At 46.7% G+C, this 26,598-nt stretch overlaps 1 protein-coding gene across 3 annotated transcripts; it reads right to left on the bottom strand.

The window, feature by feature from the left end:
- Window positions 1-851: 851 nt before the first annotated feature.
- LOC134017734 (radixin) lies at window positions 852-25,647 on the bottom strand. Of its 3 annotated transcripts, XM_062457690.1 has the most exons (15): window positions 25,462-25,647; window positions 21,712-21,809; window positions 12,704-12,787; window positions 10,633-10,728; window positions 9,773-9,895; window positions 8,188-8,339; window positions 7,482-7,565; window positions 7,098-7,244; window positions 6,020-6,116; window positions 5,663-5,826; window positions 4,576-4,706; window positions 3,247-3,407; window positions 2,534-2,626; window positions 2,096-2,305; window positions 852-1,932 (listed from the first exon to the last, which is right to left on the bottom strand). In XM_062457690.1, exons 2-15 carry the CDS (start codon window positions 21,721-21,723, stop codon window positions 1,768-1,770), a joined length of 1,719 nt encoding a protein of 572 aa, XP_062313674.1. In that variant the 5' UTR covers window positions 21,724-21,809; window positions 25,462-25,647; the 3' UTR covers window positions 852-1,767. The 3 variants fall into 3 exon arrangements, with proteins under 3 accessions (XP_062313674.1, XP_062313676.1, XP_062313677.1); XM_062457692.1 differs by lacking the exon at window positions 2,534-2,626; XM_062457693.1 differs by lacking the exons at window positions 8,188-8,339; window positions 9,773-9,895; window positions 10,633-10,728; window positions 21,712-21,809; window positions 25,462-25,647 and having other exon boundaries at window positions 12,704-12,762.
- Window positions 25,648-26,598: the final 951 nt, after the last annotated feature.

Below are 26,598 nucleotides of genomic sequence, written 5' to 3'. Positions count from 1 at the left end.
ATTCAGGGAAACGGGCCAAAATGTTGACTTGTTTTAGTGTTGTGATTATTTACGCAATAAATTCCTACTTAAGCTTTCAGATGTTGTGACGATTGTTTTTAATGGATTTTAGTGAGGCTAACAATGTAATGATTTATTTGAATTATATATGGTAAAGTACTGTGATTTCTCTGTAGAAATACAAATCTTTTTATTTTGTTAACATCCTGTCAACACAACTATAACACAAATCTAACACAAAACTCCTTGTTTTAGCATATTTAGTATTTGAATCCTGTCACCACCAAGTAGAACTTTGTAGATGTAAGGAGTGGCTTTGTGTGGACGCTCAAAGCGCAGTTGCGTGTGAGTACAGGCCATGACGCTGACATTTACAGAAGGTCTAATTAATGCATTCTTGTGTGGGACGAGCACCCTGATAGCTTAATGTCATACAGAAAGCTCCCTCTCGAGCTATAACCTTTAACTGGCTAGTCTAGCCAGGCCTGGCAATTATAGGGTGCTGATTTCCACCCCGAAGAAAACCCTCCGAAAAAATAGTGCCAGAGGTCGTATTTTTTTTAAGAACGTGTTAAACACTTACTTTCCATTAATAATGTTTATTGTTTAAACGCACTTGAGTCTTACGTTTTCTGGGAATCATGTCACAGGTAGGATAGACTCAGGAGTATCACTGATTAAATAGACTTTCTTGATCCTCACGTGGGGAAATATTGCTCCAGAAGCATGTCTATTGTTGATAAATGTGACACTTGAAAGTTAAATAACCAGTAGAACACTGTATCTGCTTCACAGAAGAATGACCTGATTCATAACATTATTCCTACTAGTAAGCATCGGATGACAGTGAAAAAATTTAATCGAAATTTTATTGAGAACCAATATTTAAATGTTAACAATGAACAATGAACATCCAATCAGAAAGAGGGTAGCTAATAATGAACACAAGTATTCCTCAGGAAGTCATGACAGTTGGTATTTAGTAGACAATTTGATGAAAATATAGCCTATAGTACAAATCATTTATATATATATACACACATACTGTATATGTATATATCATTAGTCAGTCCTGAAAGGACCATGAATGTATCGGTCCTACTTAGCCCTGTATTTGAAGAGACCCCAAAACAGGGACTAAATGAGAAGCCTGGTTAGGCTGAAGAGTTAGGATGACACATCAGACATGACTGCATCTGATCCATCTAGCTTGACAAAATACTGCTCACCCTGGGAACTATGCACCTAATGGAGAAACCATGGAAACCCCTATTGATGGTGAAACCATGGGAACACAATGAGACAAGGCTGTTTATACAAGAACATTGTTTAAATCCTTCAACTGTTGACAAACTAAATAGGTATGCATAATTAAGCTTTACATACAAGCTTAGTGACATCAAAAAGATACAAATGGCCATTTTCAAATAAAAGCGAGATTATCAACCAGCTACAGTTCCTTCTTCTTATCCGTTCTTCCATAAGACAGTACGAGCGTTAAAGCAGCCTTGTCCGAAGGGCCCGTTAATTTGAACAGGATACCTCGTCTGCAGTTTGCAGCTGGTTTCCCGACGTGGCTACAGGCCACATGCTGTTTGCTTGGACACCTGCTAGAGGGCGGAGCTTTGGCAAGGCGTAGAGGGCGGGACACCGGAGCCCCGCCCCTCTGACCTTTATTCTGCAGGGGGTTTGGGGACGGGGCAGGGTCAAGGGTCAGCTGTACACGGAAAGCGAGGCGTCGTCATGGCGAACGAGCGTCCCTCTCTCTCACATGGACTCAAACTCGTCGATGCGTTGCTTGGTGTTTCCCTGGCGGATCTGCCTCAGGGTCTTGTACTTGTCGCGGCCCGCCTTGACGTTCTCCGCGTGCAGAACGTCGTTCTGGGTCTTCTTGGAGTCGTCTCGGGCCTCGGCCAGCTCTGAGCTCAGCGCCTGAGAGGGGGAGAGGGACAGATGTCAAAGATGGAGGAATGACATGGAAGTGAGAGAGAGAGAGAGAGAGAGAGAGAGAGAGAGAGAGAGAGAGAGACCAAAACGCACAGAGGCAGATACAGGGAGCTGGAAGGGGAGGGGTTAGGGGGCTGGCTCCTCCTACCTGCAGCTGCTTCTTGACGCGGTGGTTCTTCTGGGCCTCGGTGATGCGCTCCTCCTCGCTGCGATGGCTGCTCACCCCGTCGCTGCGCAGCTCGGCGCTCGCCTCGCCGTTCGTCTCGTCCTGCTCGTCCTGCTCCAGCGCCGGCGGCGATGACATCACGGTCTTCAGCTCCTCCTTGGTCTTCTCCAGGTCTTCCTGAGCTGACAACGCCTGCAGGGGCGGAGCCAATCACAGGTCAGACACTAGGCAGGGGCGGAGCCAATCACAGGTCAGACACTAGGCAGGGGTGATACTAAACATAAGTAACAAAGAAACCTTTGTTTTTACACTCACACTGACACACATTCACAAACGCATCCAGTCATGCTAGGGATGTATAAAGATACAGGAAGAGAAGGTAGAGAGGGCAGCATGCGTGTGAGGGGGGGTAACCGTTACTTTGTGCTGCCACTCGCTGGCCTCCTCCTCCTTCTTCCTCTTGGCTTCCTCAAGAAGAGCGATTTTGGCTGTGAACTCTCCCAGCTCAGCAGCCTGCAAGCAATAAGCACAGGGCACACTCCTCTGTAACACACACTTACCTCTGTGACACACACTACTGTTATTATTAGTGTTACACACACACACACACATAACTTGCCAAAGGCTGGAGCTCCATAGTGGGGCTGGGCTGTCAGAGTTTATCAATTACTGGACGCTTTATTAAGTTATTTATCTAAATTGGGACCCCAGGTTTAACCCCTCCCCCAGGTATAACCCCCACTTTTGACCCACGTCGTCCCCCCCAACCCCCCCAAGTGTGACCCTCCAGGTATGACGTATGAGACCCCACCCAACCCCCCCCCCCAGGTGTCTCCACCAGGTATGACCCCCCCGCCTCCCATCCAGGTGTCTCCACCAGGTACGACCCCCTCCCCCTCCTCCCCGGTGGGACCCCCCAGGTGTCTCCACCAGGTACGACCCCCCCCTCCCCTCCAGGTGTCTCCACCCGGTACAACCCCCCCCCCCTCCCCTCCAGGTGTCTCCACCCGGTACAACCCCCCCCCCTCCCCTCCAGGTGTCTCCACCCGGTACAACCCCCCCCCCCCCCTCCAGGTGTCTCCACCAGGTACGACCCCCTCCCTCCCCTCTCCCCTCCAGGTGTGTGCTGTTACCAGCTGCTCCTGGTTCTTCATCTGGTCTGCAGCCTGCTGGGCCAGCGCTGCCTTGGCCTCCTCCGCCGCCTGCTTCTCCCTCTCCAGCCGCTCGGCCTCCTCCTTCGCCCTCTTCCTTTCGTGCTCCAGCTCCAGAGCCCTCAGGGTCTGCTCCTCCAGCTCTGAGGACCCACACACACACAGGACACACACGTTCATATAGTTATTAGTGGTGGGCCGTTAACGGCGTTAACGTGCTGTGACTCTTATCGGCAATAAAAATAATATTGCCGTTAATCTATTCTCGAAGTTGGGTTGGGAGCTGGGTCTATACTACGCAAGCTATGATGACTTTCACCTTGATATTTTAGTGCGGATGTATACCTAGCCGAATTGCACTGTAGGGGGCGAGAACGAGTCTTCGAACCTGTGTGTATGCCCTGTGTATGAAATTATCACATCAAACGTGACGTGCTAACATGGATGCAGCTATGAAGCCGCCTGGTTTGCTTCAGGGAAAATGTATTTTTAAGAAGCTTCCCAATGGAAACCTCGACAAGACTAAGGTTGTTTGCACCTTGTGCTATGCTGAATTAGTTTACTGTAGGAGTTCTTCCAGTCTCAAATACCACCTAAACGCAAAGCATCCCTTAGCTAATGCGGAAGATGCCGGGCCAAGCACTGATGTAGCGCAGGGGAAGAGTCGTCTTCAAACTACGATGTTTGAGTGCAACCGAGCCAAGCTAACTAATCTAATAAACAGTTAATAAACAAAAGTACATCTTATTGAACATAATTTATTTTCATCACCAATTGTCATCGTAGAACAGCTTTCTCAAGCAGTTTGTGATGCATTTTGGAAACAGGAGATGAGCTCCTGGTCTATGCGCCACCTGGCTTGAGAAACCCGTTCTCAAAGACTTACTTTTAGTCATTATTTGGGTAGCACACATATTCTGAATGCCTTCGGCGGAATTCAAATGAGCCATTTTAATCTAGATTAATCTAGATTAACGCCAAGATTACAGTGAGATTAATCTAGATGAAAAAATGTTATCTATGCCCACCACTAATAGATATATAGGACATGTGTAGGCATATACACAGACAAACATGTTTAGGCACACACAGTCACCACAGACATACATGTACAGACACACATTTTGACATCAATTGATCTTTCAGCTTGAATTTTAACAATGGCATGTTCATGTCCATTCCGCAACTCCTGATCCACCAGTCCGTCGTGTGGGACCTCAGCTATGTTCACAGATACAGAACCTCTACTGTTCTATAATATATATTATATATGTATATATATATATATAGTATATATATAATATACTGTACCTTTCTGGGCCTTGAGTGTCTGCCCCTCGATCTGTCTCAGCCTCTCAATGAGCTCGTCCTTCTCTCTCTCTATCCTCTCCTTCTCCTTCTCCGCATGCTCTCTCTTCTTCTTCTCGTTCTCCAGCTGGGCTCTGCCGGGCGGAAGCGTCCAAGTGATCAAAACAAGCGTGTGTCGTGATGTCCAACTGCGTGAGAGGAATCTAACGAGGGCCTCAGGACCCAGATGTAACCTGTCTTATCTATGTGTGTGTGATGGGCCTCTCCATTCTACAGCTCAGACACTGTGGCCCAGTTTCCCAGACATGGACTGAGCCTAGTCCAAGACTAAAAACCTTTTTCAATGGAGATTTTCATTGAATTTTTCTCTTACTTTAGGCTTAACCCATGCCTGGGAAACTGGGCCTCGGTGTACTACTGTGATCCTTTTGTGTTTGGATGTCCCTGACAGTTTTACAAATACAATGCTGCCCCCTGTTGGTCATGATAGTTCCATCACAGAGCTTGACTGAAGCCGAATCCCAATACTCTGTCTTACCCCTTAAGGCCGGAGAAGTATAATTCGGCCTTAAATTGATAGTTTGCTACACTAACGTTACAGTGTTAATTTGCACAACAGTCCCGCATTTCTCTGATTAGCCTTGAATGGACTCCATGCATGTCTACAGTTTTAACTAAACTCCATTAGCAGCAAATTTCGTTTGATATCAGATATACGTAACCGTTACCAAGTGGTGTCTCATTTCATAGGGCTATGTAGCCCTTACCCCTCAGTTTCGAGGGACAAGGGCGAGGGTAAACTAAGGGCTAGGGGTAGAGGTAAGACAGAGTATTGGGATTCGGCCTTAGTCTGTTCTGTGTATGTGAGTGTGTGTGTGCGTGCGTAGGCTCTGTATGTACTGTGTATGTGTGTCAGTGTTGTGTGTATGCATGCACACCATATGTGCTTTGTCTATGTGTGTGTGTGAATGTGTATGTGTGTGCATGTGTGTGTGAATATGTATGTGTATGTGTGTGTGTTTGTGAGTGTATGTGTGTGTGTGTGAGTGTGTGTGTGTATGTGTGTCTGTGTGTGTGTGCTTCCAGTAACCTCTCCATCTGTTTGTGGTGTTTCTCCTCGCGGGCCTGGGCCTTCATCTGCTGCACCTCGATGGTGTCAGGCTTCCTCCTCCTCATGTACAGCTCGTGGTTGCCCATGCACAGGGCCAGGATGCGCTTGTTGATCCGCAACCGGGGAGCGTAGAACACAAAGTCCTGGGGAGATGGCCTCTCGTTAGCGTGTGTGTGGTGTTTTATGCGCTCTGTGTGTAAGTGTATGAGAGAGAGAGAGAGAGAGAGAGAGAGAGAGAGAGAGAGAGACATAGAGAGAGAAACAGAGTAAGAGACATAGAGAGACAGGAGAGACAGAGAGAGACAGAGCATGAAAGAGAAAGTACAGCAGACTCACTGGAGCTTTCTTGTCAATGGGTTTGATGACAAACTTCTTGTCATTGAAGGAGATGTTTCTTATCTCGCTCCAGGGGAAGCCGATCTTTGGTGTCAACCTGGAGAAAGAGAGAGAGACAGAGAGAGACAGAGAGAAGGGGAAAAAGAGCGAGACAGGGAGAAAGAGAGAGAGGAAGATCCAGAGAGAGACAGAACAGCAGAGAGAGGGAGAGAGAAGGCGAGAGAAAGAGGGAGACAGAGAAAGAGAGATGATTTAAATCCTGTCAACAGCCCTTCAGGGTTAATGTAAGGGTGGTGTGTTTCCTGTGTTACTAAGCAGAATGGACCAGTTTGTACTGCTGTTATGCAGCAGGGGGCGCTAGTGTCACACAGCTGCTCTGGCCTGAACGTGCTCAGCCGTCTCCATGGTAGCAAGCCTGACGCTGCCTCATGGCATGTGATGAAGCATTCTGATTGGTTGATACTGTCTGTTACCACAGAAACACAGATCAAGCAAAGGATCTGGTTGACATACACATACAGTAGTCTGGCTGGGTTAGCTTCAGGAACTGGGAACTAGGATTAGGGACCAGATATAAGGAGAAGGGGTAGAGGAGCAGTAGGAGAGTGTGGCATGGTAGAGGAGCAGTAGGAGAGTGTGGCGTGGTAGAGGAGCAGTAGGACAGTGTGGCGTGGTAGAGGAGCAGTAGGAGAGTGTGGCGTGGTAGAGGAGCAGTAGGAGAGTGTGGCGTGGTAGAGGAGCAGTAGGACAGTGTGGCGTGGTAGAGGAGCAGTAGGAGAGTGTGGCGTGGTAGAGGAGCAGTAAGAGAGTGTGGCGTGCTAGAGGAGCAGTAAGAGAGTGTGGCGTGGTAGAGGAGCAGTAGGACAGTGTGACGTGGTAGAGGAGCAGTAGGACAGTGTGACGTGGTAGAGGAGCAGTAGGACAGTGTGACGTGGTAGAGGAGCAGTAGGAGAGTGTGGCGTGGTAGAGGAGCAGTAGGACAGTGTGACGTGGTAGAGGAGCAGTAGGAGAGTGTGGCGTGGTAGAGGAGCAGTAGGAGAGTGTGGCGTGGTAGAGGAGCAGTAGGAGAGTGTCTGACTTGTCTTCGTGCTCGTAGATGTTGAGGCCCAGGGCGTCCACACCCAGCCACAGCTCAGTGCCCTTCTTGTTCTTGATCTCAAAGTAGTTGACCCCGTACATCTCCAGGTCCTGGGCGATCTTCAGGTACTCCATCATGGAGTCCTCCCTGCTCGCACAGATACACACACACAGGCATCGTATGTGTCAGATGAATGACACGTACACACACACACAAGCAAGTATGTAGTGTATAAGTCAGGATAGTGACGCACACACAAACACACTTCTGACCATGTATAAACATCCTGATGTCAAAAGATCTCAACGCATACCTTGAGAGACCCAGACAAAGGAAACACACATTCACACACACACACACTCGCACACACTCACACACACGTACCTCAGCATGCCTCTGTGCTCCTCGTGCCAGCTCTGTATCCTGTCTTCCCACTGCTCCTTGGTAAGCTTGTGCTGTTCCAGTACTCTGCAGGACACACACACACAGATTAGACCCGACTAGAGACACACACTCACAGAACACTAACAAAGTCTCATACCACTACTGTAAAAGGGACACCTTTGGTTTGCACCTAAAGCATATTTTAGTCTATGCGGAGCATAGTCTCCATCCACATGAACAATGGCCGTCCGAGCACACACACACCACACACACACACACACGTGTACACACACACGTACACACACGTACACACAGACAGGCCCCCTCTCAGAGGAGGGGGGCGGGGAGGAGACGAGCAGCACACAGAAAGGTCCTGTGGGCCGGTCCTCTCAGTTACTATAACAACACGGCACCCACTCGAGCAGGAAGTGGACAGGCTAAACTAGCGCTTGGTGCTGGGGCTGAGGTGGAGGTTTTAACGTGGTGAACTTACAGCGATCCGTTGACTAGTAAACTATGAGAAACAATCATAGCTGCTGATTTGATCCACAGCAAAACATGTATTGGAAACAAGTATTAGAATGACATCAGGACAGTTCAGAGTTAAACCTAGCAGAGAACATCTCTCCTTGTCTAGCCAGCGTTCTACCCAGTGTTCTACCCCACAGACAGACAGATAGATAGACAGACAGACAGGCTTGCAGACCTCTGGGGCAGCAGTCTGTCTGAGGTGAGGTATCCAGGCTTGTGGAGGTCCTTGCTGTAGTCAGCGTACTTGGACTGGACAGAGTAGGAAGCCAGCAGCACGGCCGTCTCTGGAGGACAGTAGTTCTCATCATTCAGTATGGCCTCCTTCACCTGGAACACACAGCATGGCTTTACTCTAAATCTCTATATCCCTACTCTGCATCTCTACTATGCATCTCTCCTCTGCATCTCTACTCTACATCTCTATCCTGCATCTCTACTCTACATCTCTACTCTACATCTCTACCCTGCATCTCTACCCTACATCTCTAACGTGTATCTCTAATCTACATCTCTATCCTGCATCTCTACTCTACATCTCTACTCTACATCTCTACTCTGCATCTCTACCCTACATCTCTACTCTTCATCTCTACTCTACATCTCTACCCTACATCTCTACTCTTCATCTCTACTCTACATCTCTACCCTACATCTCTACCTTACATCTCTACCCTGCATTTCTACTCTACACTCTACATCTCTACTCTGCATCTCTACTCAACATCTCTACCTTACATCTCCACCCTCCATCTCTACTCTATATCTCTACTCTACATTTTAGCTTTACATCTCTACTCTACATCTCTACCTTCCATCTGTACTCTACATTTCTACTCTACATCTCTACCCTCCATCTCTACTCTACATCTCTACCTTCCATCTCTACTCTACATCTTTACCTTCCATCTCTAATTTACATCTCTACTCTACATCTCTACCTTCCATCTCTACTCTACATCTCTACCTTTCATCCCTACTCTGCATCTCTACTCTACATCTCTACTCTACATCTTTACCTTCCATCTCTACTCTACATCTCTACTCTACATCTCTACCTTCCATCTCTACTCTACATCTCTACTCTACATCTCTACCTTCCATCTCTACTCTACATCTCTACCTTTCATCCCTACTCTACATCTCTACTCTACATCTCTACGCTCCATCTCTACTCTACATCTCTACCTTCCATCTCTACTCTACATCTATACCTTTCATCCCTACTCTGCATCTCTACTCTACATCTCTACCTTCCATCTCTACTCTACATCTCTACTCTACATCTCTACCCTCCATCTCTACTCTACATCTCTACTCTACATCTCTACTCTTCATCTCTACTCTACATTTCTACTCTACATCTCTACTCTCTATCTCTATGCTCCATCTCTACTCTACATCTCTACTCTAGATCTCTACCTTCCATCTCTACTCTACATATTTACCCTCCATCTCTACTCTACATCTCTACTCTTCATCTCTACTCTACATCTCTACTCTCTATCTCTACGCTCCATCTCTACTCTCAGCCCTGTTCTCCACTTGCAGGGAAACCTCCACTGACACTGGAGTTCCTGTTACAAACATCATGACATATTTAGGTGCTGAAAATATATTTTTGACCTGCAGAAACAACGTAGAGGTCCAACTCAGGGCTGAAGGAAGGATGGGCGTGTGTGTGTTTATGTGTGTGTGTGTGTGTGTGTGTGTGCATGAGTGTGTGTGTGAGAGAGAGTGTGTGTGTGTGTGTGTGTGTGTACCTGCAGAAAGAAGAGCCTCTGGGTGATCTCCTGGATCAGCTCCTCTGACACGTCCTCGGGGAAGAACTTGGCCCTGAACTTAAACTGGAGCGGGTTTTCCTTCTTCACATCCTGCTGGGTCACCTGGAGTACAAACACACATCCACACATACATACACACACACACACATCCACACACACACACATCCACACACACATCCACACACACACACATCCACACACACACACATCCACACACACACACATCCACACACACATCCACACACACACACATCCACACACACACACATCCACACACACATCCACACACACATCCACACACACATCCACACACACATCCACACACACACACATCCACACACACATCCACACACACACACATCCACACACACACACATCCACACACACATCCACACACACACACATCCACACACACACACATCCACACACACATCCACACACACATCCACACACACACACATCCACACACACACACATCCACACACACATCCACACACACATCCACACACACACACACACACATCCACACACACACATCCACACACACATCCACACACACACACATCCACACACACATCCACACACACACACATCCACACACACACACACATCCACACACACATCCACACACACACACATCCACACACACATACATACACACACACATACACACACACGCATCCACAAATCCACACGTGCATACACATACAAACATGCATACACACACTCGCACAGGCACAGACACATCACACTGTCATATGAACATCAAGTGAACACAGAGCACAGAGTAGACATACATAAACAAACACACACACGCACACACACGCACACGCACTGACCTTTTTGTTGAGCTTCAGCCAGGTGCTGTATCCTTTGCTGTCTGTGTACTGGAGGCCAAAGAACCACACCTCCCTCAGCCCCACGGTCTTCACCACCTGGATCACACACACACACACACGCATACACACACACACACACACACGTGTCAGTGTGGCGTGATCCCAGTATGGTGGCACAAATCACTGCTACACGTGTGTGTGTGTGTGTGCATGTGCGTGTATGTGTGCGTGTACATGTGTGTGTGCATGTGTGTTTGTCTTCCAATCATACTTCTGCAAGCAGCCTGTGATGTAATCTTCCCGTGATCAGAAAATCAGCATGAGGAAAAATGAACTGACGGCTTTTATGAATGAGATACACACAAACACACAAACACCCTATCACTCTCTCTCATTCAGTAACACACACACACACACAGCGGTTCACATGAATGTCTAGCCACAGCCAGCGTGCATCAGTTACTGGCAGAGAGCTGGTTGCTATGGAGACTTCTGGGCACAGGCATCAGACATTGACAAGTGGTGAGTCAGCGGTCTGCTCCTGGCCCTCAGCTGTACGAACCTGTGTGTGTGTGTGAGTGTGTGCGTATGTGTGTGTGTGTATGGGGATCATAAATAGACTGCATGTAGATGATGCCCCTATCTAGAACATCTGAGATCACATGATGGCCCTTATCATATTTAAAGAGAGAGAGAGATGTACCGTTTTCTTTATATGGGTGTGAGAGCTTATGTGAGCGAGTGCATTAAAGGTTGTGTGTGTGTGTGTATGTGTCTGTGTGTGTCAGAGGAATCAGCAGAAGAGGATCGTCCCAGAGTCAGACTCTGGGCTGTGGTCCAACACTGTTCCAGTCAAAACCTCTCTGAAGCAGTGGATGGACCTGGTTCCACCGGCTGAAGGAACAGAACACACCTGGTACCCTCCTCTGAAGGAACAGAACACACCTGGTACCCTCCTCTGAAGGAAGAGAACACACCTTGTACCTTCCTCTGAAGGAACAGAACACACCTTGTACCCTCCTCTGAAGGAACAGAACACACCTGGTACCCTCCTCTGAAGGAACAGAACACACCTTGTACCCTCCTCTCATTCACACACACTGCTCTATGCTTTTTCCTTTTCTCAGCAGGCTGTCTCTGAGCACTGCGAACTGAAAGATAACCATTCTCCTCTCAAACAATATAAACACACACACACACACATGCCTCCCACCTCCTACCATTCTCCACCAGCCTCTCTCTGTGCTCATCTGTCTCTCTGTCACTGACATGGGGACAATGACTGTTCTGTCCTTTACCCAGTCCAGGCCAGCTCGGCTCAGCCTAGTCCAGTCCCTCCACACTCCCTAACCAGGACAGCCCTCCACTTCTCCACCAGTCCAGTCCACTTCAGTTCAGTGAATAAAGAAAATAAAATGATTCCAAAACCAGTATAAGTTAGTAGTGTAGTATAAGTTAGTAGTGTAGTATAAGTCACTAGTGTATTAAGTCAGTAGTGTAGTATAAGTCAGTAGTGTAGTGTAGGTCAGTAGTGTAGGTCAGTAGTGTAGTATAAGTCAGTAGCATAGTGTAGGTCAGTAGTGTAGCATAAGTCAGTAGTATAGTGTAGGTCAGTAGTGTAGCAGAAGTCAGTAGTGTAGTATAAGTAAGTAGTTTAGGTCAGTAGTGTAGTATAAGTCAGTAGTATAATGTAGGTCAGTAGTGTAGCATAAGTCAGTAGTATAGTGTAGGTCAGTAGTGTAGCATAAGTCAGTAGTGTAGGTCAGTAGTGTATTATAAGTCAGTAGTATAGGTCAGTAGTGCAGTATAAGTCAGTAGTGTAGGTCAGTAGTGCAGTATAAGTCAGTAGTGTAGTATAAGTCAGTAGTGTAGCATAAGTCAGTAGTGTAGTATAAGTCAGTAGTATAGGTCAGTAGTGTAGTATAAGTCAGTAGTGTAGGTCAGTAGTGTAGTATAAGTCAGTAGTGTAGGTCAGTAGTGTAGTATAAGTCAGTAGTGTAGGTCAGTAGTGTAGTATAAGTCAGTAGTGTAGGTCAGTAGTGTAGGTCAGTAAGCAGGGTCAGAATCCTACCTGGTCAAACAGCTGTTTTCCTGTGGTGTTGGGCTGGATGGCAAACTCCAGCTCCGCATCCATGGTGGTCACCCTCACATTTATCTGGAGGCACACATACACACACACACACACACACACACACACAAAGACAGAGGAATATTAATATTAGTCACATATGGATCATGTTGTTCGTGTTGTCATAATGTCTACAATGTTACTAATCTAAGTTCACCCAGTTCAGACAATGTATGCCGTGTGCAACAGTGTTTTCCTACACAAACACACATCTACATACCCATCTTTACCACACCAAACAGACACGCAATGCTAACGTCACACACACTCTCTCTTTTCCTCTACGTCACACATAGACACTCTGCGTGGTGCGCTTCTCTCGCCCCCCCCTCTCCTCTTGCCCCTCCCTTCGTCCTCTCCTCTTATCTCCCTCTCTCTTTCGCTCTCTCGCTCTATCAGTCCTCTCAGCTGGCTGTCTAATTCAACCAGCTCCACCTCAAAACAGAGAGAGAGAGAGAGAGAGAGAGAGAGAGAGAGAGAGAGAGAGAGCAGAGCGTGTCCTAGTGTCACCTAGTGTGCTGTGTTGAGTTAGATGTGTTGTATGTACACTGCCTCCTGATTGGAACTGCCATATGTGCTGTGTGATTCGAGGAACATACCGTTACCGTAAAGGTCTCAACTGACTCGGGTGTGTGTGTGTGTGTGTTCCATTTCCTATCAGATGTCTATAAATACCCTGCACTTTTAGTGTGACAGGCTTGCAGTGCCCCGCTTACATACAATGAAGTCATAGTGCTGTATATGGTACCTACGTATTGGGGGGGGGGGGGGGGTGGGGGGAGAGGAGAGGTGAGAGGAGAGGAAAAGTTTCATTAGCTGGTTCTAAATCAAGGGTCAAAGCTAATTTTCACGTTCAGTAGACACAGGGCATAGAGAAAAAGAGACAGAGGGGGAGGGAGAAAGAGAGAGATAAATAAAGAAAAATAGAAAGAGAATGAAGAAATACAGGCAGACAGTGAGACACAGAGACAGATAGGAGAGGGGAGAGAGAGAGAGAGAGAGAGAGAGAGAGAGAGAGAGAGAGAGAGAGAGAGAGAGAGAGAGAGAGAGAGAGAGAGAGAGAGAGCAATACTGTCTCAGTGTCTACCATACTGGAATAACATGCAACCTTTCCCTCAGTTCAGACTTTGCCCCTAATTTCTTTTGCCTCAAAGTCATCCCACCTCATCAGGATTTCAACAGTCAATATAAACTAAACCGCTATCTTAATCCTGTTTAGTGAGCAGAGTGCCCCCCCCCACCCCCACCCTACAGAGGAGAGTGCATCAACCCCCTGCTCGAAGGAGACATTAGAGTGTCTGTGATGTCCTCAAAGGTCTGTCATGGTCTCAGAGTGTCCGTAATAGCCACCATGAACACAATCCATCTCTGGCTCAAAGGACATTCGACAGAAACAAGCTCCTTTTCCAAGTTCCTTAAAATAACTATTACATCAGGGATTCCTCCAAGCCTTATTGACCGCCAGAGTATGTTGGCTAAATGTGTGTGTGTTCCGGGAGGAAAGCCCCACACAATCCCAAGGAAGGCTTGTCGACATGGAACCGTCTGCTTTTAGAAGAGCAAGGAACACTGTTGTGTCACTTGTGACTCGGAAAACAGATTTGACGTTATTATGTGTGTATTTAGGGAAAGAGAGAAAGAGAGTGTGTTCCCAGTGGCTTGGTGGATGAGTGTTTAACGCCTCACAACTAATTTCCTAAAAAGCCTGGTGATGGTTCTACACTGGGATTTAAACGCCGAAGGGCTGGAAAATAAACCAACCAGGATTAACCCTCTTTAGACTGAGTGAAGGCCCGTGGTCATGTAGCTCATGTACAGTACATAGTGTAGCTAACTGGGAGCTAACACTCAAGCTAAATCCACTCTGACCTCCGACAGCCTGTTCACTAGACTAGTTTCCATGAACTGTATTACTAATGGGTTGAATCTGGTGTATTTGTGCTGTTGTGATGTGCTTTGCACCCAAAATAGCTTACTTGAGGGACAGTTAGTGTTTGTGTATGAAGTGTGTGTGCAAGAGAGAGAGAGAGAGAGAGCGGGAGACAGACTGACATAGATAGAGCAGCAGACAGAGCAAGATGTGGTCAAACTGATAACTTCTCCTCACCAACTGTCAAACTCACACCAGCTGTGTGGGTTTGACGTTCGGCATTCAGCACTCCTAATTCGGTATTTGACAATTTGCCAGTAACAGACAGTGGTTGATCTGTGATCCATACGGATCCCTGTAATTCCCCAACATTTCGATGCAGAGTTGCAGTGAAAAGATACAGACTACACATGATATATTAATATATCTTGTATGTGCTGTATTTTACTCTGAAGTGCTAAAGGTTCATTTGATTATTAACAAGCGTGACTTAGTTACGACCAAAAAGTTAGCAAAAAGCTAATAAGAATACAAAATAAAAAAGAGCAGTGACAGTCATGGCTAGCTGATGTAGCAGATGAACTTGAAACGCCACTAGCATCATTTAAATCGCATGATTATTAATAATAATATTAAAGTAAATGGAAAGCAAAGTGTTAAATTTGTAAAATGTATTTGATGATACGGACAATGATCCCATCCATGACTCAAATCCGCGGTTCAATCCGAATTGTGAATTTAGTGATCTGATGCCGAACTACTTGCAGGTACATCATTCGGCTGAACAAGCTACTTGAGTACCAACAGCATTAGCCACCTCAACTGCAAGAGGCCAAGTTACCCAGTCATCAACCGTAAACGATTTAGCAAAAGCAAATCATATACTTACAAAATAATATGTATTTACATTTAAATAACCAAAACAAAGGACATTAAATCAGCAAAATGCCAGCAGGAAACAACACACTGCGATGGATTCAGCCCACCCTCGATTGCCGATTTTTTCGTCATACGACGAATGCTCCCAACACTGGAGTGTGTGAGTGCGTATGTGTGTGTTTCAGCGAGCAGAGCCTGTGTGTTCTGTTTAGCCAGACAAGCCTAATTAAATGCACAGCTGTTTGTAGCTAAGCCGTTTAGCAGGGGCTTTAGGGCACAGAGGGCCTGTCTGGGTCTTCACCCCCCCTAACCCCTCCACCCCAGCCCACCCCCCACTCCTCCTCGTCCATCCACCCTCCCTCCCTCCTCTGGCCTGCTCCCTCCATTCCCTCCTCCATTCACCTTCCTTACTTCTCTCCTCCTCCCTCACTCCTCCATCCTTATCCCCCCTTCACCTCCCCCAGACAGACAGTCTGTGTCCAGGGCCTCGGGAGAGATAATCCCCCTTAACCCTTCCTCCCTAGGAGCACAGACAACCTGGGGGAGGAGGAAGAGGAGACGGCGGAGATTGAGATGGAGAAGAAAGAGGGAGGGATTAAGTACAGTAGAGGTAAGAGAAGGAGAAAGAGGAGGAGGGAGAGGCGGGTGTGTGTGAAGGAGGTGAAGGAGAGGAGGTGGACGGAAAGAGGCGCAGATTAATGACAATTTAGAGGAAGAGGTGAAGGAGAGGAGGAGGTGGTGAAAAAGAGGAGGAGGGCTGGAGGAGAAGGGGATGATGGAGAGAGAGATGAAGGGGTATAGGAGAGGGAGTAAAGTAGAGAAAGGGGAATGAAGGATCAGATGAAAGAGATAGGTGAACAAAGAGAACAGAAGAAAGAAAACTGTCAAAGAGAGAAGAACGTGGGGAATTCACTCGCTTTAGGGTGTGTGTGTCTGTGTGTGTGTGTACATGTGTGTGTGTGTGTGTGAGAGAGAGAGAAACAAAAAAATTGAGAAGGAGGGAGGTAGCGTGTGTGTATACGAGAGTGTGTGCATGCCAGCGAATGCAGGTGTGTGTGTGTGTATGGTCAGGGCAGGTTGGGGGTTAGTGAAGTTCACACCCTATAATTAGATTTAGTGACTTGGATAATTCCCATTATATTAATGAAAACTGGGCTCTGAAATATTTAGAGGTTGTAGCGCTGTGGTCCGGAGGGGCGGTGGGGGGGTGGGGGTGGGGGGGGTCGACATGTGCAACACGGCTCAATAAATCAATAATGCATCAAGTCCCACTGTGCCTCTCACCACGCCTCTCACCGTGGCCAAGCAGACTGATACATGTGGACACACTCAAAGTAACAAGGAAAAGGTGCTATCAAACAGTCAAACTTAACCCTTGTGCTGCCTTCGGGTCACATGACCCAAAGGTTCATAACGAACCACCGTTGTGTTTACCCAATTTTACCCAATACAAAAACAAATACAAATAATTTTCTTTTAACCTTCACAATGTGGGGGGTCTGAGACAGCCCGATGGTTAAAAGAAAATGCTTCACTTTGTTTTTGTATGCAGTAAAGTTGTCGTAATACGACGGTAGGTAACAATGACTGATGGGTCAGAATGACCCGAAGAGAACACAAGGGTTAAGACACACACACCTGAGAGAACGGTATTTTACTGAGAAACACCAGGACCTGGTGCTTAGCAGCAGCTCTCAAAGGATGAGAGGCCCAGCTCGGGGCATCCAGCCAGGGTAGGAAAGGAGGACCAGAGCTCCCTCATTATACCCTTCCCAGGAGGAGGAGAGGCTGCAGGCCTGCTTTAACAGCCCACCCCTGGGGGCCTGGATGAAGGGAACGTGACCTATACCTGCCCCTGACCACCACAGGGGTTTATCACCCCTGGTACTCAACTGGTACTATCTCATTGTACTTTAACAACCAGATGGATCTTAGCTGGTGCTTGGTATGTGCATCGAATTTGCAAGGGGGGTTTTGGGATCCAAAGTCATGAAACAATGCACACACTGGACAGTATCACAACGGAGATTTACTTCCTTGGGCTGTGTGGGATTCGGACCTGCGATCCAGCATGCACAAGACACCCTATAGGAATAAATCATTTTCACAGTGCGCCATTCAGGGTCTTTCTCCTACCAGCTATCCTCCCACCCCACCCCACCCTACACCACCCCACACCACACCACCCCACCCTACACCACCCTACACCACCCTACACCACCCCAACCCACCCCACCCTACACCACCCTACACCACCCCACCCTACACCACCCCACCCTACACCACCCCACCCTACCACAACACACCCCAACCCCCATCCACCTCAATCACACTCCTGCTTTTCATCATTCTCTCCCTTTCATCCCTCTTCCTCTCTTTGATTTTGGTCACATGATCACCCTCTTTCCGGGAAGCGGCCCCGGGCAGCCGAGCTCGACATGTCTGAGTGTGCAGGGCCAAGCTTGCTTGTGTGTGTCCAGTGCTGGCTTTAAAGCCCTTACTTAAGCAGGGCTGCCTGGTTGCCCTCTCACTGTCTCCCTGTGTTCATGCTAGAGTGCCACAATGCATGTGTCTTTCATCCCAGAAATAGACAACAAGGACTTGTTTGTGTGGTTTCCGTGAACCGACCGTAAGCAGAGAAGTAGTTCTCAGTACAGCTCCCGACTGGCCAGGCATTGTGTGTGTGTGTCTTAGTGATGTCAGTTTCTGCAAGTCTAACATATTTAAATATTAGACGCAAAACCAAAAAGTAGGAAATCCCCAGTAAGGAAATGATTGGCCGATACCATTTTTTCTTTCTACCATGTCAAAATCTTTATACAAATGTTGCATTTGATGAGACTTCTAATTTCAGTTCATTTTAATAAGACAGGTTATTGGGTGTGCTTTGCCTTCGGCAAGGGCACAACCTTTGTTCTCTCACATATATATTTATTATTGTTTATTTTCGCCCCCCTAAAGATCAGTCAATATTTGGACTACATACACAACGGCGGTGTCAAAAGGTTCGTCTTGTTAGCGATTGCGTTGGTTGTATTTTTATTTACGTTCCGTTGCATGGTTTAAGTAGAAATTGCGTTTTTGTGGTGAAAAGTGAAGCTAACGGTGGCTAATTTGCTAGCCACAGTCACTGACGTTACTAACGTCACTACGTCACTAACGTCACGAAAACACGCGTGACTACCTGTAGCAGAACATTCGTTTCGCATCTGTTAACTTGGGGGTGTTATGGAAAAATTCTAGTGGCACCGTGTACATTTGAATAGTCAAGAGATGGCGGTTACAATAAATTTATTTTGCTTGTACAAATCATGAATTAACAAAGTACTTTGTGATCAGTCATAACGAAGGAGGTGCTAGCCACAGGTCGTTCGCCAGAGTGATACAGAACAACCCTAAAACCCTGCCTTATATAAACTTTAGATCAAATGATTCCTCTGAACTCTGTTGATTGGTCAGCACTGCTCAGTGACAGTTTGACTTCATATCAAGTTCCCACAGTTCTTTAATGTGGCCTCTCTCCCCAAACCAGTAGATAGTAAAACAACAGGAGTTCACCAGTCAAATGGTCAACTGTCCTTTGTGTGGGCCACTTCAAACAAGTATTTTAATCAACACTACCCATGCTACAGGAAGGGTCAGAGCAGCAGATCACAATAACAATACAGTTGAATCCACATTGTCTCCAGACCAGCTGTCTCATCCTCCCCAGGTGTCATAAACTGCAAATGGCATCTTTACCAAATGGAGTTGACTCTTCTTAATCAACTTTAGACACATTCCTCATATATAAAACACACACATTATAACTGTATTCCAAAATTTCCACGACAGGGGATAGCTAGGCTAACTATAGCTTTACTGCAAGGCAGCTGCAGAAACGCCACAAGCAAAGAGGCCAGGGTGATAACTATTTACTCATTTTACTTTGTGATGTGAAACACTTATGAAATGTAATGTACAATAGCTGATATTATTAAGGAAGTAGGCCCACATCTACTTTCGGAAACGGTAGTCTACTATTTCACTGAAGCATTAGCATGACATTAGCCTCTGTTGCCCGGGCAACACACCACAGTGGTCTATGATGCATCTGTTTTCAATCGTTAAAATAAATATTCCTCACAAATACATTTTCTTTGTAGGATTTACTATGACATTACATTACAAGTAAACGATTTGTTGGTGAAATTATCATTACCTGTGGTTTCAAACCAGTGTTGCTCATTGCAACGCTGTAGCTTACGTGAGACACACTACAAAAACATCTACACTACACAGCTGTTTAGGAAGTCAAACGGCGACAGAACATGTTCGGCACTCCCCTTACTTAAATCAAAAGTCTATCTAACTACTAACCTGAACTTCATTGCCACAGCCTAAACGTTGTCAATCTGTTCATGAAAATAATTAATTTCAGCTTAAACCGTACAACGGAACGTTAAATCCAATTCAACCAACGCAATCGCTACCAAGACGAACACAGCAGTAGTCTAGTACTGTACCGTAGTAGTACAATTTACCGGGGCAGCTTCTCCACACAGGGCTATATCGCATTTTGCGTTGTTACTGACAATGATCGCTACCAGTGAGCTTTTTATTAATTGAGCGATTTTCCACTAAATAAATGTCAAGCTTATTTACGTTTTGGGGGGCATATTTTCAGTTAGCAGATAGTACTGTTTGAATCGCGATTCCATCTTCTACTGCCGGGTAACGTCGTAGAATAATCTTCAAAGGGGGTTCTTTATTAATGAATGAATGCAATGAGTAGGCTAAATGCCTGAAAATATCACGAGAAGGGAAAAACTTAAAATGACGTTTAAATCATAGAGATTAGGTCCATTTTTACACCGGTCTGCCCAATTTATTCGTTTTGTTTCAACGATGAGGCTGCCTCTTGCAGGGGAAATGAGAAGACATCTATTTCATTCTACACTTCACTCGTATTTTCAGTTGTAAATGAGCAGCAAAAAAAAAAAGCTTTTAAATCTATGTCATCTTTATAAATAATAAGTATGCATTTTTATATAAAATATACAGAAATATCAGTTGTAAAAATGTCATTCAAAAACGGACCCCTGTGCAACCGACGCAAGCAAGCACACCCTACAATTTCCCCAGAAATTGTACCCTCTCTAGTTTTTCCATATATTTGAATGAGAAAATACTTGTACCTCATGCAGACATAGGATAAAAAGCAACCAATTGGACATATGTGTATTATTTTTTTTACTGAAAGGGAAACCCGTCTAAAAAGCTGAAACATTTATTTCCTGCAATGGAAAACTTACCTCTGTGAGTGTTTAAAGTTTTTAATGAACTGCCTCCTTTAGATTTTTTTGTACAACATATTTTACAATTGGCAATTCTGCAATTTTGTTGGCAGATAACATTGTTTTTTTGGCCTGTAATCTGCCAATACCAATTGCTGACCGATTAATCAGTGCATCCATACAAAGAAGTGCAATAATGTGTGTGTGTGTGTGTGTGTGTGTGGTGTCTACTTAGATGTGCTGTTTCCTGTGTCTGCAATTACAGCGTCTGTGACAGTGACTGAGGTGTAGTGACAAAAGTGGGACTGTGGAGAGTGTCTGGGGACCTGTGCTCTTCCCCCTCCTGAAGTCCTCCTCCCTCTCAGCTGGGGAGAGAGAGGAGGGTGAGGAAGGAGGGGAGGGAGGGGAGGGTGAGGAGGGAGGGGAGGGTGAGGAGGGTGGGGAGGGAGGGGAGGGTGAGGAGGGAGGGGAGGGAGGGGAGGGTGAGGAGGGAGGGGAGGGTGAGGAGGGAGGGTGAGGAGGGAGGGGAGGGTGAGGAGGGAGGGGAGGGTGAGGAGGGTGGGGAGGGAGGGGAAGGTGAGGAGGGTGGGGAGGGTGAGGAGGGAGGGGAGGGTGAGGAAGGAGGGGAGGGAGGGGAGGGTGAGGAGGGAGGGGAGGGTGAGGAGGGTGGGGAGGGAGGGGAGGGTGAGGAGGGAGGGGAGGGAGGGGAGGGTGAGGAGGGAGGGGAGGGTGAGGAGGGAGGGTGAGGAGGGAGGGGAGGGTGAGGAGGGAGGGGAGGGTGAGGAGGGTGGGGAGGGAGGGGAAGGTGAGGAGGGTGGGGAGGGTGAGGAGGGAGGGGAGGGTGAGGAGGGTGAGGAGGGAGGGGAGGGTGAGGAGGGAGGGTGAGGAGGGAGGGGAGGGTGAGGAGGGAGGGGAGGGTGTCTTACCGGTTTGGGCATCTTCCTCCTCTCTCCGCCCGTCCCCTTTTGAGAAAAAAAGAAAAAGTCGTCCTCCGTCTCGATCCCCTTCCTCTGGGCTCCAGCGCCTGCCAACAACAACAACAACAGGCTGGTGACAACAACATAGGCACTGTCAACACCTGAGTCAACATGGTGAACAACAGTGAACAATAAGGGGAGATAGAGTGAGAAGGAGAGAGAGAAGGACACTTCACCAAGGTTTCTTTTATTGAAGTGTTATTACTGTAACACGCGCTGTGCCCGGGACTGTGTGTGAGTGTGCGTGTGTGTGTGTGTGTGTGTGTGTGTGTGTGAGAGAGAGAGAGAGAGAGAGAGAGAGAGAGAGAGTGAGTGAATGAGTGAGTGAGTAAGAGACAGAGCATGGTTGGATGGAGGATGGATGAAGTATTCCTCCCTCAACCAGTTCTGAGACTAGCAGAGCCAGAAATAGTGTCTCCTAATTCAGTAATGAGAGGAGGCTGTGCAGCGATGTGATAGCCTGTACCACTGCTTAGGGCTCTGGCAAGCCTGTGTGTGCGTGTGTTAAGGAAATGAGGTGCCGGTTTAGCTGAGGGAAGGTAAAATGACTCTCACTGGTACCCTGGCAAGGCTGGGGAAATAGACTCCAGAAGGAGAGAAAGATATGGAGCGAGAGAGTGAGAGGGAGAGTAAGAGGGAGAGCAAGAGATTAAAAAAGGCAAGAGAGAGAGAGAGATGGAGAAAGCTTGAGAGGGAGGGGGATAGAGGAAGAATCAGAGAGGGGATGAGAAACAGAGAAAGTAAGAGAGACAAAAAGAGAAAGAGTGTGGGAGAGAGATAGTGAGAGTGAGAGATAGAGAGAGAGAGCGAGAGAGAGCGAGAGAGAGCTACCCCATTATACACCTGAGCGGAGGCAATACCAGAGGTCTGTAACAATACCAGCCCCTGAGCAGACGAAGCACTGAGCCTGGGAGAGATCAGAAGCTCCTTCTGATGTGATACCGGGTCACAGTGTGAGACCTACAGCTCGTCTCTTTCTCTCTCCAGTATTTCTGTCCACCTTCCCGGTGTTGCAGCATGCTGTGAGCTAGGGAGCATGCTGTCAGTTCACCAGGCTCCTCTCCACCCTGCACCGTCCCCTACCTAGATATCACTGCTCATGTTATAGTGAGCATACAGGACATTCTGGTGGGAACATGGCGTGCATTATCTCTGCGTCTCAAATAGACAACACTACTTGGCCTTTTAGCTCCTCGCTCTATATTTACTTGAGAGGGCCTCTGTTTCTCAATATTTAAGACAAGAAACTTTGAGAGGGCATTTGAGAAGGGACCTGCTGACTGGCTATTTCAAATCAAATAAACCTTTTATCTGTGAAGCATTTTTCACACGCAAGCAATGTCAGAGGGCTTCACAGATGCCCACAGATCCACACTTAGATCCAGCCTCAGAGATGATCACTTGGCTGTTACGTAACCTCCCTTATCGAACAAGAAGCTTCAGTCTGGATGGAAGGTAATGACCTCTGGATGGGGGAATGACCTCCACACCCACCTAGAGGCCATTGTAACCTTCCAGGTTGTTGATAATATCCAGAGTCAATAGGACACAGGTACTGCACACTCACACTAATAACGCTGAGAGGCTGTGTGCACGTGTGTGTGTGTGTGTGTGTGCACGTGTGTGTGTGTGTGCACGTGTGTGTGTGTGTCGGAGGTTCACTCTCAATTGGATATGGCTTTCAGGTTATCGTTCATGCAGAAGAAAACAGGCTTTGTTCAGCACAGATTACTCTCGCTCACAACTCTCTCCTCGTTTCTCTTTCACTCAGCTCTCTTACCTCTCTTTCGCCCCTCTCTCCTTCCATTGCTTCTCTTTCATTCATCTCTTCTTCCTCTACTTCTCCTTTCTTACTTGTTTGGCCTTTTGCAGTATTTTACACATCTCTAGCAGGCTGGTTATATGAGGCCTCAGTTCACATAGCGGGCATCGGGATAATCCTGTTTTCCTTCACACTCTCCATTCACACTCTCACTGCTTCTCAATACTAGGGTCAGTGTGTGTGTGCGTGTGTGTGTGTGTGTGTGTGTGTGTGCGTGTGCTCGCACCTCCACTAGCAGCTGTGACAACATCATGCTGCAGTTGTTCTCTCTACACTGTCTACAAACTGGGCCTCCACATTCGCTACACAGACTCCAAACTCAGCCTCCACACAACCTCCAACTAGCATACACAGCCTCCATTCTGCCTCTACACATCCTTCAAACTCGGCTTCTACACAGCCTCCAGACCTGGGCCTGGCTTGGTGCCGTCCTCCTACACTTAGTAATTTCCTGAGTGAACGCTGTTCCGTTTCAGCTGGCGCTCCGCACGCAGCCACGGAGATGGGCTTCCCCTGGGGCCGAGGCCGTACCGCGGGAGTAACCCAACCAGGCAACGCCACCGTAACCAGATAGCATTCGTCTGTGACACTGTCTGCAATGTGGGTCACACTTCGGCGTATAACGCACCCAGTGTTACATAGCATATTATCTAACGCAACACCTAAACCTTCTTTCATAACATCCTGAAAATAGAATTGGAAAGGTAGGCTAAATGTCGATAAAATTATGACAAGGCACACAATTTATATTGGGAGTAATTTAATTAATGCATGTAGATCAACACATCTATAGGAGAGGCGTTCCTGGGTATAAACTGTGGGTCTTCTAAAATATAAATATAAGACTTGGAATAGAAAGAATCTCATTGACAGTCCTGTGCTCTGGGGGAATGAACTATGAGCAACAGGCGGTGTGAGTGACTAGGCAAGTGGCCCATCAAAACAGAATCTCCCTCAAACCGGGCCAATCAAGAGGCCTAAATATCAAACGTCATCACAGCATCTGTTTCTGCCAGATGGAGACGCGGAGAACCCGACAGTCCACGACGCGCACTAGCGCACGTAGCGGTGATAATAATTTGCCTCAAAGTTGTTAACAAAACCGTTTTAAGTTGAAGAATGGATGTGTGCTAGCTTCTGATTAAGCGACCTCAATTACTAGCAGTTGGCTATTATAACAACCTTAGGACATTTCGAAGGATTCTTTCGTCAAATGAGCCACATTAATGGGCCTGGCCTGGTGCCGTCCTGCTGTAATAACTTTGCTCAAAAAAGGCGCGTTGACTACACTTGTAACAAAGTTGCAGACCACCCTGAAAACAGTTTCTGCCATGCCTTTATCAGGAGACAACCCATAACTGTCATTAAAAAAAACAGTAATTAGTTTAGTAGGAAGAATGACTTGTTTAAAAATAATGAGATGCAAATGAGTTTTTTTGCGGTGAGCACCGTAGGAGGGCAACAGTGGTAGCCTAAGTCATAGCCTTGTGCTATAAGTAGCATATGTCTAATTAATTAGGGAACTAACCATGTCGGCTAAAATTAAACACGGGTCATTTTAGCGTTCGTGAAGCAGCGCCCATTGCATTGCCCCTATTTCTTTTATGGTATTTTAGTGTATACAAATTATAGTCAAGCTAAATAACCTGTGCACCGTTTGTCATTTTGCGGTAAATCCGTCAAATGTTTTACATTTGCTTTCACAAGGTAGATAATTGTAGCCTAACGCAAAGCGTAGGCTATCTCCATTCATGCAAATGGTTGGTCTGGTAAGAGACAATCGTAATGTCCACTAGACTTTACACTTCCGAACCCAAAGCAAACCTTCCTCACATTAAAGATGAGTATAAGACCATCGAAAAGCACCACAAACTCACCTCAGACGAAGCTCCCTTGATATAACAGGAAATGTTCCCCGGTCAACGACGCACCTACTTTTATGTCCAACGAAACAAATATAGCCTGGTTTCCCGTTAGATAGGCTGCTCCGTTATTCCCGGGCAAGGTATGCACCTTGATGTAACCTATGTTAGAAGAGACTCCACTGCTCGTTCCACCACCGGGGGAAGAGGTGCATATAGTCAATATGGCCGTCGGACTCTTACCGTACGGGGCGTGGCTCATTTGATGCTATTGGGATGGGGGGGGGGGGGGGGGTATATTATCTATACCCAGCTCACCTATACACTGGTTGGGAATGGAACACACACCTACACACAACAGTTTATCACCTAAACATCTTGCGTCGAAATACATTTACTGAATCATTGATGGCTGCTTATTGATAACTCAAATATCATGAATAAAGGAATGTCTGAAGCTTAAAAAAATTGTACAATTAGACATAGGCTAGACGTAGCCTACATTAAACATGACATAGAATATATATAGGCCTACATGTAATGAGTCAATGCCTAGATAGATATCCCCACGTGCGCAGAGTGCAGTTTTTGTCATCGCACTCTACATGTCTGTCAACTTTATGTAGATTAAGCTACAGACGACATTGCTGAATCATGATCTATTTATACCACGCAACCTGTTTTCTCCACATGAATTCAGTGATTGATGAACTGGCCTTGATGATTGTAGACAAATGAAGTTGACGAAGCAGTTAGCCCAAATGACCAAACTTGCCCATGTGTCTTATCAAACCAAAGAGCTTTTATCTCATTTCAAGGTTCTCTGTCACCGGGTTACTCATGCTTTTACGTTCACGCTTGACTCACATCTCCAGGTGTTGGCTGTGGTTCATTGTTCACTCACTGTGGTCTACGGGTTTCACGTAGTTATTTCACCTCAAGGCTACATAACTGTCATGACTGAAAGCCACATGTGTGGTGCGTTATCTGACACCTTGTAACCATACTGTAATGAAGTGGCTGACTCACACACGGAGACCACCGTATTCTCGTCGCCGTGACTCATACAGGTGATTTAACAGCGCCATCTAGCGGTGAAGCCGTTATTATGCCCCACTTGGCCACAACACATTCTCCAGTTTCCATATGACC

The sequence above is a fragment of the Osmerus eperlanus genome, chromosome 3 (genome assembly GCF_963692335.1).
Source record: "Osmerus eperlanus chromosome 3, fOsmEpe2.1, whole genome shotgun sequence".
Taxonomy (NCBI): Eukaryota; Metazoa; Chordata; class Actinopteri; order Osmeriformes; family Osmeridae; genus Osmerus; species Osmerus eperlanus.
The sequence above is the reverse complement of the archived record's forward strand: the minus strand, read 5'-3'. Positions and strand labels throughout refer to the sequence as shown.

Coding starts and splice junctions, on each gene's coding strand:
- LOC134017734 (XM_062457690.1), bottom strand. Junction 4,707..5,662: donor CACCACAAACAGATGGAGAG/GTTACTGGAAGC, acceptor TCCGCCCGGCAG/AGCCCAGCTGGAGAACGAGA. Junction 1,933..2,095: donor GCGTCAAGAAGCAGCTGCAG/GTAGGAGGAGCC, acceptor TCCCCCTCTCAG/GCGCTGAGCTCAGAGCTGGC.